Source organism: Phocoena phocoena, chromosome 6, assembly GCF_963924675.1.
Source record: "Phocoena phocoena chromosome 6, mPhoPho1.1, whole genome shotgun sequence".
Taxonomy (NCBI): Eukaryota; Metazoa; Chordata; class Mammalia; order Artiodactyla; family Phocoenidae; genus Phocoena; species Phocoena phocoena.
In genome coordinates this window covers 8,456,078-8,468,137 of record NC_089224.1, presented here as the reverse complement: position 1 = coordinate 8,468,137, position 12,060 = coordinate 8,456,078, and the positions used below count along the sequence as shown (strand labels likewise).

Here is a 12,060-nt window from a genome sequence, read left to right as displayed (position 1 = left end):
TTTGTGTATGGTGTTAGGGAGTGATCTAATCTCATACTTTTACATGTACCTGTCCAGTTTTCCCAGCACCATTTATTGAAGAGGCTGTCCTTTCTCCACTGTACATTCCTGCCTCCTTTATCAAAGATAAGGTGTCCATATGTGCGTGGGTTTATCTCTGGGCTTTCTATCCTGTTCCATTGATCTATCTTTCTGTTTTTGTGCCAGTACCATACTGTCTTGATTACTGTTGCTTTGTAATATAGTCTAAAGTCAGGGAGCCTTATTCCTCCAGCTCCGTTTTTCGTTCTCAAGATTGCTTTGGCTATTCGGGGTCTTTTGTGTTTCCATACAAATTGTGAAAGTTTTTGTTCTAGTTCTGTGAAAAATGCCAGTGGTAGTTTGATAGGGATTGCATTGAATCTGTAGATTGCTTTGGGTAGTAGAGTCATTTTCACAATGTTGATTCTTCCCATCCAAGAACCTGGTATATCTCTCCATCTATTTGTATCATCTTTAATTTCTTTCATCAGTGTCTTATAATTTTCTGCATACAGGTCTTTCGTATCCTTAGGTAGGTTTATTCCTAGATATTTTATTCTTTTTGTTGCAATGGTAAATGGGAGTGTTTTCTTGATTTCACTTTCAGATTTTTCATCATTAGTATATAGGAATGCCAGAGATTTCTGTGCATTAATTTTGTATCCTGCTACTTTACCAAATTCATTGATTAGCTCTAGTAGTTTTCTGGTAGCATCTTTAGGATTCTCTATGTATAGTATCATGTCATCTGCAAACAGTGACAGCTTTACTTCTTCTTTTCCGATTTGGATTCCTTTTATTTCCTTTTCTTCTCTGATTGCTGTGGCTAAAACTTCCAAAACTATGTTGAATAAGAGTGGTGAGAGTGGGCAACCTTGTCTTGTTCCTGATCTTAGTGGAAATGCTTTCAGTTTTTCACCATTGAGGATGATGTTTGCTGTGGGCTTGTCATATATGGCTTTTATTATGTTTAGGAAGGTTCCCTCTATGCCTACTTTCTGGAGGGTTTTTATCATAAATGGGTGTTGAATTTTGTCGAAAGCTTTCTCTGCATCTATTGAGATGATCATATGGTTTTTCTCCTTCAATTTGTTAATATGGTTTATCACATTGATAGATTTGCGTATATTGAAGAATCCTTGCATTCCTGGAATAAACCCCACTTGATCATGGTGTATGATCCTTTTAATGTGCTTTTGGATTCTGTTTGCTAGTATTTTGTTGAGGATTTTTGCATCTATGTTCATCAGTGATATTGGCCTGTAGTTTTCTTTCTTTGTGACATCCTTGTCTGGTTTTGGTATCAAGGTGATGGTGGCTTCGTAGAAGGAATTTGGGAGTGTTCCTCCCTCTGCTATATTTTGGAAGAGTTTGAGAAGGATAGGTGTTAGCTCTTCTCTAAACGTTTGATAGAATTCACCTGTGAAGCCATCTGGTCCTGGGCTTTTGTTTGTTGGAAGGTTTTTAATCACAGTTTCAATTTCAGTGCTTGTGATTGGTCTGTTCATATTTTCTATTTCTTCCTGATTCAGTCTTGGCAGGTTGTGCATTTCTAAGAATTTGTCCATTTCTTCCAGATTGTCCATTTTATTGGCATAGAGTTGCTTGTAGTAATCTCTCATGATTTTTTTTATTTCTGCAGTGTCAGTTGTTACTTCTCCTTTTTCATTTCTAATTCTATTGATTTGAGTCTTCTCCCTTTTTTTCTTGATGAGTCTGGCTAGTGGTTTATCTATTTTGTTTATCTTCTCAAAGAACCAGCTTTTAGTTTTATTGATCTTTGCTATTGTTTCCTTCATTTCTTTTTCATTTATTTCTGATCTGATTTTTATGATTTCTTTCCTTCTGCTAGCTTTGGGGTTTTTTTGTTCTTCTTTCTCTAATTGCTTAAGGTGCAAGGTTAGGCTGTTTATTCGAGATGTTTTCTGCTTCTTAAGGTGGGCTTGTATTGCTATAAACTTCCCCCTTAGAACTGCTTTTGCTGCATCCCATAGGTTTTGGGTCGTTGTGTCTCCATTGTCATTTGTTTCTAGGTATTTTTTTATTTCCTCTTTGATTTCTTCAGTGATCACTTCATTATTAAGTAGTGTATTGTTTAGCCTCCATGTGTTTGTATTTTTTACAGATCTTTTCCTGTAATTGATATCTAGTCTCATGGCGTTGTGGTCGGAAAAGATACTTGATACAATTTCAGTTTTCTTAAATTTACCAAGGCTTGATTTGTGACCCAAGATATGATCTATCCTGGAGAATGTTCCATGAGCACTTGAGAAAAATGTGTATTCTGTTGTTTTTGGATGGAGTGTCCTATAAATATCAATTAAGTCCATCTTGTTTAATGTATCATTTAAAGCTTGTGTTTCCTTATTTATTTTCATTTTGGATGATCTGTCCATGGGTGAAAGTGGGGTGTTAAAGTCCCTTACTATGAATGTGTTACTGTCGATCTCCCCTTTTATGGTTGTTAGTATTTGCCTTATGTATTGAGGTGCTCCTATGTTGGGTGCATAAATATTTACAATTGTTATATCTTCTTCTTGGATCGATCCCTTGATCATTATGTAGTGTCCTTCTTTGTCCCTTTTAATAGTCCTTATTTTAAAGTCTATTTTGTCTGATATGAGAATTGCTACTCCAGCTTTCTTTTGGTTTCCATTTGCATGGAATATCTTTTTCCATCCCCTTACTTTCAGTCTGTATGTGTCTCTAGTTCTGAAGTGGGTCTCTTGTAGACAGCATATATAAGGGTCTTGTTTTTGTATCCATTCAGCCAATCTGTGTCTTTTGGTGGGAGCATTTAGTCCATTTACATTTAAGGTAATTATCGATATGTATGTTCCTATTTCCATTTTATATATTGTTTTGGGTTCGCTACTATAGGTCATTTCCTTCTCTTGTGTTTCGTGTCTAGAGAAGTTCCTTTAGCATTTGTTGTAAAGCTGGTTTGGTGGTGCTGAACTCTCTCAGCTTTTGCTTGTCTGTAAAGGTTTTAATTTCTCCATCAAATGTGAATGAGATCCTTGCTGGGTAGAGTAGTCTTGGTTGCAGGCTATTCTCCTTCATCACTTTCAGTATGTCCTGCCACTCCCTTCTGGCTTGTAGGGTTTCTGCTGAGAGATCAGCTGTTAACCTTATGGGGATTCCCTTGTGTGTTATTTGTTGTTTTTCCCTTGCTGCTTTTAATATGCTTTCTTTGTATTTAATTTTTGACAGTTTGATTAATATGTGTCTTGGCGTGTTTCTCCTTGTATTTATCCTGTATGGGACCCTCTGTGCTTCCTGGACTTGATTAACTATTTCCTTTCCCATATTAGGGAAGTTTTCAACTATAATCTCTTCAAATATTTTCTCAGTCCCTTTCTTTCTTTCTTCTTCTTCTGGAACCCCTATAATTCGAATGTTGGTGCGTTTCATGTTGTCCCGGAGGTCTCTGAGACTGTCCTCAGTTCTTTTCATTCTTTTTTCTTTATTCTGCTCTGCAGTAGTTATTTCCACTACTTTATCTTCCAGGTCACTTATCCGTTCTTCTGCCTCAGTTATTCTGCTATTGATCCTATCTAGAGTGATTTTAATTTCATTTATTGCATTGTTCATCGTTGCTTGTTTCATCTTTAGTTCTTGTAGGTCCTTGTTAACTGTTTCTTGCATTTTGTCCATTCTACTTCCAAGATTTCGGATCATCCTTACTATCATTATTCTGAATTCTTTTTCAGGTAGATTGCCTATTTCCTCTTCATTTGTTAGGTCTGGTGGGTTTTTATCTTGCTCCTTCATCTGCTGTGTGTTTTTCTGTCTTCTCATTTTGCTTATCTTACTGTGTTTGGGGTCTCCTTTTTGCAGGCTGCACTTTCGTAGTTCCCGTTGTTTTTGATGTCTGTCTCCAGTGGCTAAGGTTGTTTCAGTGGGTTGTGTAGGCTTCCTGGTGGAGGGGACTAGTGCCTGTGTTGTGCTGGATGAGGCTGGATCTTGTCTCTCTAGTGGGCAGGTTCACGTCTGGTGGTGTGTTTTGGGGTGTCTGTGGCCTTATTATGATTTTAGGCAGCCTCTCTGCTAATGGGTGGGGTTGTGTTCCTGTCTTGCTAGTTGTTTGGCATAGGTTGTCCAGCACTGTGGCTTGCTGGTCGTTGAGTGAAGCTGGGTGCTGGTGTTAAGATGGAGGTCTCTGGGATATTTCCACCGTTTAATATTATGTGGAGCTGGGAGGTCTCTTGTTGACCAGTGTCCTGAAGTTGGCTCTCCTATCTCAGAGGCAGAGCCCTGACTCCTGGCTGGAGCACCAAGAGCCTTTCATCCACACAGCTCAGAATAAAAGGGAGAAAAAGTAGGGAGAATTAGTAGAAGTATGAGTAAAGAAAGAAAGAAAGGAGGAAAGGAAGGAAGGAAGAAAGAAGCAAAGAAGGAAAGAAAGGAGGGAGGAAGGAAGGAAGGAGGGAAAGAAGGAAAAAAGAAAGAAAGATGATACAGTAAAAATAAAATAAAGTATAATATAGTTATTGAATTAAAAAATATTTAGAAAAAAAAAAGGGACGGATAGAACCTTAGGACAAATGTTGGAAGCAAAGCTATACAGAGAAAATCTTACACAGAAGCATACACATACACCTTCACAAAAAGAGGTAAAGGGGGAAAAATCATAAATCCTGCTCCCTGAGACCACCTCCTCAATTTGGGGTGATTCGTTGTCTAAAGGAGGGAAGGAAGGAAGGAAAGAAAGAAAGAACGAAGGTAAAGTATAATAAAGTTATTACAATTAAACTTAATTATTAAGAAAAAGAATTAAAAAAAAAGTCATGGACGGATAGAGCCCTAGGACAAATGGTGGAAGCAAGAGTATACAGACAAGATCTCACACAGAAGCATACACGTACACATTCACAAAAAGAGGAAAAGGGAAAAAAATCATAGATCTCGCTCCTAAAGTTCACCTCTTCAATTTGGGATCATTCCTTGTCTATTCAGGTATTCCACAGATGCAGGGTATATCAAGTTGATTGTGGAGCTTTAATCCGCTGCTTCTGTGGCTGCTGGGAGAGATTTCCCTTTCTCTTCTTTGTTCTCACAGCTCACAGGAGCTCAGCTTTGGATTTGGCCCTGCCTCTGCGTGTAGGTCGCTGGAGGGCGTCTGTTTTTTCGCTCAGACAGGACGGGGTTAAAGGAGCCGCTGATTCGGGGCCTCCGGCTCACTCAGGCCGGGGGTTGGGGGATGGGGGAAGGAGGGGCACTGCGTGCGGGGCCGGCCTGCGGCGGCAGAGGCAGCGTGACGTTGCGGCAGAGGCCGGCGTGACGTTGCACCAGCCTGAGGCCCGCCGTGCGCTGTCCCGGAGAAGTTGTCCCTGGATCCCGGGAACCTGGCAGTGGCGGGCTGCACAGGCTCCGCGGAAGAGGGGTGTGGAGAGTGACCTGTGCTCGCACACAGGCCCCTTGGTGGCGGCAGCAGCAGCCTTAGCGTCTCCCGTCCGGCTCTTGGGTCCGCGGTTTTAGCTGCGGCTCGCGCCCGTCTCTGGGGTTTGCGCTTTCAGCTGCGGCTCGCGCCCGTCTCGGGGGCTCGCGCCCTCAGCCGCGGCTCGCGCCCGTCTCTGGGGTTCGCGCTTTTAGCCGCGGCTCGCGCCCGTCTCTGGAGTTCCTTTAAGCAGCGCTCTTAAACCCCTCTCCTCGCGCACCAGGAAACAAAGAGGGAAGAAAAAGTATCTTGCCTCTTCGGCCGGTGCAGGCTTTTCCCCGAACTCCCTCCCGACTAGTCGTGGTGCACTAACCCCTTCAGGCTATGTTCAAGCCGCCAACCCCAGTCCTCTCCCTGAGCTCCGTCCAAAACCAAAACCCGAGCCTCAGCTCGCAGCCCCGCCCGCCCCGGCGGGTGAGCAGACAAGCCTCTCGGGTTGGTGAGTGCTGGTCGGCACCGATCGTCTGTGCAGGAATCTCCCTGCTTTGCCCTCCGCACCCGTCGCTGTGCACTACTCCGCGGTCCCGAAACTCCCCCCTCTGCCTCCCGCAGTCTCCGCCCGCGGAGGGGCTTCCTAGTGTGTGGAAACTTTTCCTCCTTCACAGCTCCCTCCCACTGGTGCAGGTGCCGTCCTTATTCTTTTGTCTCTGTTTTTTCTTTTGCCCTACCCGTGGGGAGTTTCTTGCCTTTTGGGAGGTCTGAGGTCTTCTGCCAGCCTTCAGTAGGAGTTCTGTAGGAGTTGTTCCACGTGTGGATGTATTTCTGGTGTATCCGTGGGGAGGAAGGCGATCTCCGCGTCTTACTCTTCCGCCATCTTCAAGGTCCCCCCCCCACACATCTTCTTTATCATCTGCTGATGGGCATTTAGGTTGCTTCCCTGACCTGGCTATTGTAAACAGTGCTGCAGTGAACATTGGGGTGCATGTGTCTTTTTGAATTATGGTTTTCTCTGGGTATATGCCCAGTAGTGGGATTTCTGGGTCATATGGTAATTCTATTTTTAGTTTTTTAGGGAACCTCCATACTGTTCTCCATAGTGGCTGTATCAATTTACATTCCCACCAACAGTGCAAGAGGGTTGCCTATTCTCCACACGCTCTCCAGCATTTGTTGCTCAAAGATTTTCTGATGATACCCATTCTGACTGCTGTGAAGTGATACCTCATTGTAGTACTGAATTGCATTTCTCTAATAATTAGTGATGTTGAGCAGCTTTTAATGTGCTTCTTGGCCATCTGTACATCTTTGGAGAAATGTCTAATTAGGTCTTCTGCCCATTTTTTGAGTGGGTTGTTTGTTTCTTTAATATTGAGCTGCATGAGCTATTTATATATTTTGGAGATTAATCCTTTGTCCGTTGATTCGTTTGCTACTATTTTCTCCCATTCTGAGGGTTGTCTTTTCATCTTCATTGTAGTTTCCTTTGCTGTGCAAAAGCTTTTAAGTTTCATTAGGTTCCATTTGTTTGTTTTTATTTCCATTACTCTAGGAGGTGGTTCAAAAAAGGTCTTGCTGTGATTTATGTCAGAGTTTCTTCCTATGTTTTCCTCTAAGAGTTTCATAGTTTTTGGCCTTACATTTAGATCTGTAATCCAATTCGAGTTTATTTTTGTGTATGGTGTTAGTGAGTGTTCTAATTTCATTCTTTTACATGTAGCTGTCCAATTTTCCCAGCATGACTTACTGAAGAGGCTGTCTTTTCTCTGCTGTATATTTCGGCCTCCTTTATCAAAGATAAGTTGACCATATGTACGTGGGTTTATCTCTGGGCTTTCTATCCTGTTCCATTGATCTATATTTCTGTTTTTGTGCCAGTACCATACTGTCTTGATTACTATAGGTTTGTAGTATAGTCTGAAGTCAGGGAGTCTGATTTCTCCAGCTCCATTTTTTTCCCTCAAGACTGCTTTGGCTATTAGGGGTCTTTTGCCCAGATAAAATTTAGATTTTTTTGTTCTGGTTCTGTAAAAAATGCCATTGGTAATTTGATAGTGATTCCATTGAATCTGTAGATTGCTTTTGGTGGTAGAGTCATTTTCACAATGTTGATTCTTCCAGTCCAAGAACATGGTATATCTCTCCATCTGTTTATATCATCTTTAATTTCTTTCATCAGTGTCTTATAGTTTTCTGCATACAGGTCTTTTGTCTCCCTTGGTAGGTTTACTCCTAGGTATTTTATTCTTTTTGTTGCAGTGGTAAGTGGGAGTGTTTCCTTAATTTCTCTTTCAGATTTTTCATCATTAGTGTATAGGAATGTAAGAGAATTCTGTGCATCAGTTTTGTATCCTGTAACTTTACCATATTCATTGATTAGCTCTAGTAGTTTTCTGGTAGCATCTTTAGAATTCTCTATGTATAGTATCATGTCATCTGCAAATAGTGACAGCTTTAATTCTTCTTTTCCGATTTGGATTCCTTTTATTTCCTTTTCTTCTCTGATTGCTGTGGCTAAAACTTCCAAAACTGTTGAATAAGAGTGGTGAGAGTGGGCAGCCTTGTCTTGTTCCTGATCTTAGTGGAAATGCTTTCAGTTTTTCACCATTAAGGACAATGTTGGCTGTGGGTTTGTCATATATGGCCTTTATTATGTTGAGGTAGGTTCCCTCTGTGCCCACTTTCTGGAGAGTTTTTATCATAAATTGGTGTTGAATTTTGTCAAAAGTTTTTCCTGCATCTATTGAGATGATCATATGGTTTTGCTTCTTCAATTTGTTAATATGGTGTATCACATGGATTGACTTGCGTGTATTGAAGAATCCTTGCATCCCTGGGATAAATCCCACTTGATCATGGTGTATGATGCTTTTAATCTGTTGCTGGATTCTGTTTGCTAGTATTTTGTTGAGGATTTTTGCATCTATATTCATCAGTGATATTGGTCTGTAATTTTCTTTTTTGTAGTATCTTTGTCTGGTTTTGGTATCAGGGTGATGGTGGCCTCATAGAATTAGTTTGGGCGTGTTCCTTCCTCTGCAATTTTTTGGAAGAGTTTGAGAAGGATGGGTGTTAGCTGTTTTCTATATGTTTGATAGAATTCACGTGTGAAGCCATCTGGTCCTGGACTTCTGTTTGTTGGAAGATTATTTTTTTTTTTTTCTTTTTTGCGGTACGCAGGCCTCTCACTGCTCTGGCCTCTCCCATTGCAGAGCACAGGCTCCGTATGCGCAGGCTTAGTGGCCATGGCTCACGGGCCTAGCCGCTCTGCAGCATGTGGTATCTTCCTGGATCGGGGCACAAACCTGTGTCCCCTGCATCGGCAGGTGGACCCTCAACTACTGCGCTACAAGGGAAGCCCCTGTTGGAAGAATTTTAATCACAGTTGCAATTTCATTACTCGTGATTGGTCTGTTCATGTTTTCTATTTCTTCCTGGTTCAGTCTTGGAAAGTTATACCTTTCTAAGAATTTGTCCACTTCTTCCAGGTTGTCCATTTTATTGGCATAGTGTTCCTTGTAGTAGTCTCTTAGGATGCTTTGTATTTCTGCAGTGTCTGTTGTAACTTCTTCTTTTATTGATTTGAGTCCTCTCCCTCGTTTTCTTGATGAGTCTGGCTAATGGTTTATCAATTTTGTTTATCTTGTAAAATAACCAGCTTTTAGTTTTATTGATCTTTGCTATTGTTTTCGTTGTTTCTATTTCATTTATTTCTGCTCTGATCTTTAGGATTTCTTTCCTTCTGCCAACTTTGGGTTTTTTTTGTTCTTCTTTCTCTAGTTCCTTTAGGTGTAAGGTTAGATTGTTTACTTGAGATTTTTCTTGTTTCTTGAGGTAGGCTTGTATTGCTATAAACTTCCCTCTTAGAACTGATTTTGCTGCCTCACAGAGGTTTTGGATGGTCATGTTCTTGTAATTTGTCTCTAGGTATGTTTTGATTTCTTCAGTGATCTCTTGGTTATTTAGTAACGTATTGTTTAGCTTCCATGTGTTCCTGGTTTTACGTTTGTTTCCCCTGTAATTCATTTCTAATCTCATAGCATTGTGGTCAGAAAAGATGCTTGATATGATTTCAGTTTTCTTAAATTTACTGAGGCTTGATTTGTGACCCAAGATGTGATCTGTCCTGGAGCATGTTCCATGTGCACGTGAGAAGAAAGTGTAATCTGCTGTTTTTGGATGGAATGTCCTATAAATATCAGTTAAGTCTATCTGGTCTATTGTGTCATTTAAAGCTTGTGTTTCCTTTTTAATTTTCTGTTTGGATTATCTATTGGTGTAAGTGAGGTGTTAAAGTCCCCCACTATTATTGTGTTACTGTCAGTTTCCTCTTTTATAGCTGTTAGCAGATGCCTCATGTATTGAGGTGCTCCTATGTTGGGTGCATATAGATTTATAATTGTTATATCTTCTTCTTGGATAGATCCCTTGATCATTATGTAGTGTCCTTCCTTGTCTCTTGTAACATTATTTTAAAGTCTATTTTGTCTGATATGATAATTGCTACCCCAGCTTTCTTTTGGTTTCCATTTGCATGGAGTATCTTTTTCCATCCCCTCACTTTCAGTCTGTATGTGTCTCTAGGTCTGAAGTGGGTCTCTTGTAGACAGCATATATATGGGTCTTGTTTTTGTATCCATTCAGCCAATCTGTGTCTTTTGGTTGGAGCATTTAATCCATTTACATTTAAGGTAATTAACGATATATATGTTACTATTACCATTTTCTTAATTGTTGTGGGTTTGTTTTTGTAGGTCCTTTTCTTCTCTTGTGTTTGCCTCTTAGAGAAGTTCCTTTAGCATTTGTTGTAGAGGTGGTTTGGTGGTGCTGAATTCTCTTAGCTTTTGTTTGTCTGTGAAGCTTTTGATTTCTCTGTTGAATCTGAATGAGATCCTTGCTGGGTAGAGTAATCTTGGTTGTAGGTTCTTCCCTTTCATCACTTTAAATATGTCATGCCACTCCCTTCTGGCTTGTGGAGTTTGTGCTGAGAAATCAGCTGTTAACCTTATGGGGGTTCCCTCATAGTGACTTCTTGAATACTGTACTCAATTGTACTCTTTCAATACCTCAAGATTGTTTTATATTTTAGAGTATAATAAAACACAGATGTGAATTGTGAAAAAATGAGAAGGATTATAATGCATGGGAGTACATATTAACCACAGTTATAATGCTAATCCGTTGTGTGTATCTTTTTCCCTTCTGTTTTCCTTTTGTGGATTCAATAGGTATTTTTCTGCGTTGGAATAGATCTTCCAAGTATTTGGATGAAGCATATGAAGAAATGGTTAACATCATTGAATATAACAAGGAATTACAAGCAAAAGTAAATATCCTTAGGCGGCAGTTGGCAGAACTGGAGACTGAAGATGGGATGCAGGAGAGTCCCTGAATTCCAGATTCCCTGCAGCCCTTGGAGGACCGTCAGGACTGGTATCCCACCTCTCTCTCCCTTGCCCTTCAGTTCACTTTCACACAGTAGCCTTAAACTTAAGGCTTTAGATGTGAGAACCTTCTAATATAATGGACTCCTCAAAAATTTATGAATGGAACTTACTATAATTATTCATGTTTCATGTGGCCTGTTAGGCCTCTTCACTTTGGGAGCAGGAAGGAGGTGCTAGTCATTTTATTTTACATGAAACAAGTGACCTATTTAATGCCATTTGTGTTATATGCCATTTCACCCTAAGCTTTTCTCTGCATCCACTTTCCAAACAGTGCTCCAGACCAGTCAAGGATATGATTAATCTCTTAGGGAATATCTGTTAGTTTAAAAAAAGGATCAGACTTTGAAGCATTCCAAATACAGAAATATTTTTCAAACCTGAAATGGTTGATAAACGAAGAATTTTGTGTTTAACATACCATTTCCAATATCTTTGCCACATAAAAAAGCCATTCTCTGTAAAACAGTTTTGGACTGACAGAGCTGAATTCATCCTCATTCTGATTTGTCAAGAAAACAAAAGCTGAATATTTATTCAAGGTAAATTATTTTTACGTAAAGGGCAACAGCTATAGTTCTCTGATATTTACATTAAGAAGAAGTAAATTTATTGTAACAGATACTAAAATATGTGCAATATAGAAATAAAGTAGGAATTTGTTACTGATAAGGTATCTTTAGTGTTGAATTGGTTTTTCAGGGTTTTGACACACGTTAAATGTGTGTCAAATGCTGGATGTAATGTTAAACCGTCATTTAGAATAGATGTTAATTTGTTATGATTAAGCTACAAATACGGTTTCCTTAAACCAGAGATGTACCGCCCTTGTCTTAAGTTCTTATTGCACTGGTTTATGTATGGATATGTGTGTTTTATTATGTCTTGTTTTTATTTTTAAATATTCTAAGAGTTCACTAATACTAAGGTTAAAATTTTCTTATTGTCTTGAGCCTTTTGAACATTTATCTTGACTCTGCTTGATCTGTCCATTATATGTTAGGCAAATAATAATTTAAGTGGAGGTGAAAGTTTATGAACGTGATGCAGCTATGTTTTAAACTTCAGAAGCCAATTTGAAATGTTTCAATGTTACAGAAACAATGACGACTATATTTATGTGCTATGCTGGTTTATGCCTGCAATTCTAAAATTTGTGGTTTGGTGCTTTCCTTATACATTTTTGTTTTGTGGCACAGGTCGTTTTAACAGATA

At 39.8% G+C, this 12,060-nt stretch overlaps 1 protein-coding gene across 1 annotated transcript in view; it reads left to right on the top strand.

The window, feature by feature from the left end:
- Positions 1–11,514, top strand: part of MTMR9 (myotubularin related protein 9) — a 90,256-nt gene extending 78,742 nt beyond the window's left edge. The window contains exon 10 of the mRNA XM_065879155.1: positions 10,627–11,514. Within this exon, the coding sequence (XP_065735227.1) occupies positions 10,627–10,790 (164 nt within the window). The 3' untranslated portion in view covers positions 10,791–11,514. The remainder of the gene's footprint in view (positions 1–10,626) is intronic.
- The last annotated feature ends 546 nt before the right edge of the window (positions 11,515–12,060 follow it).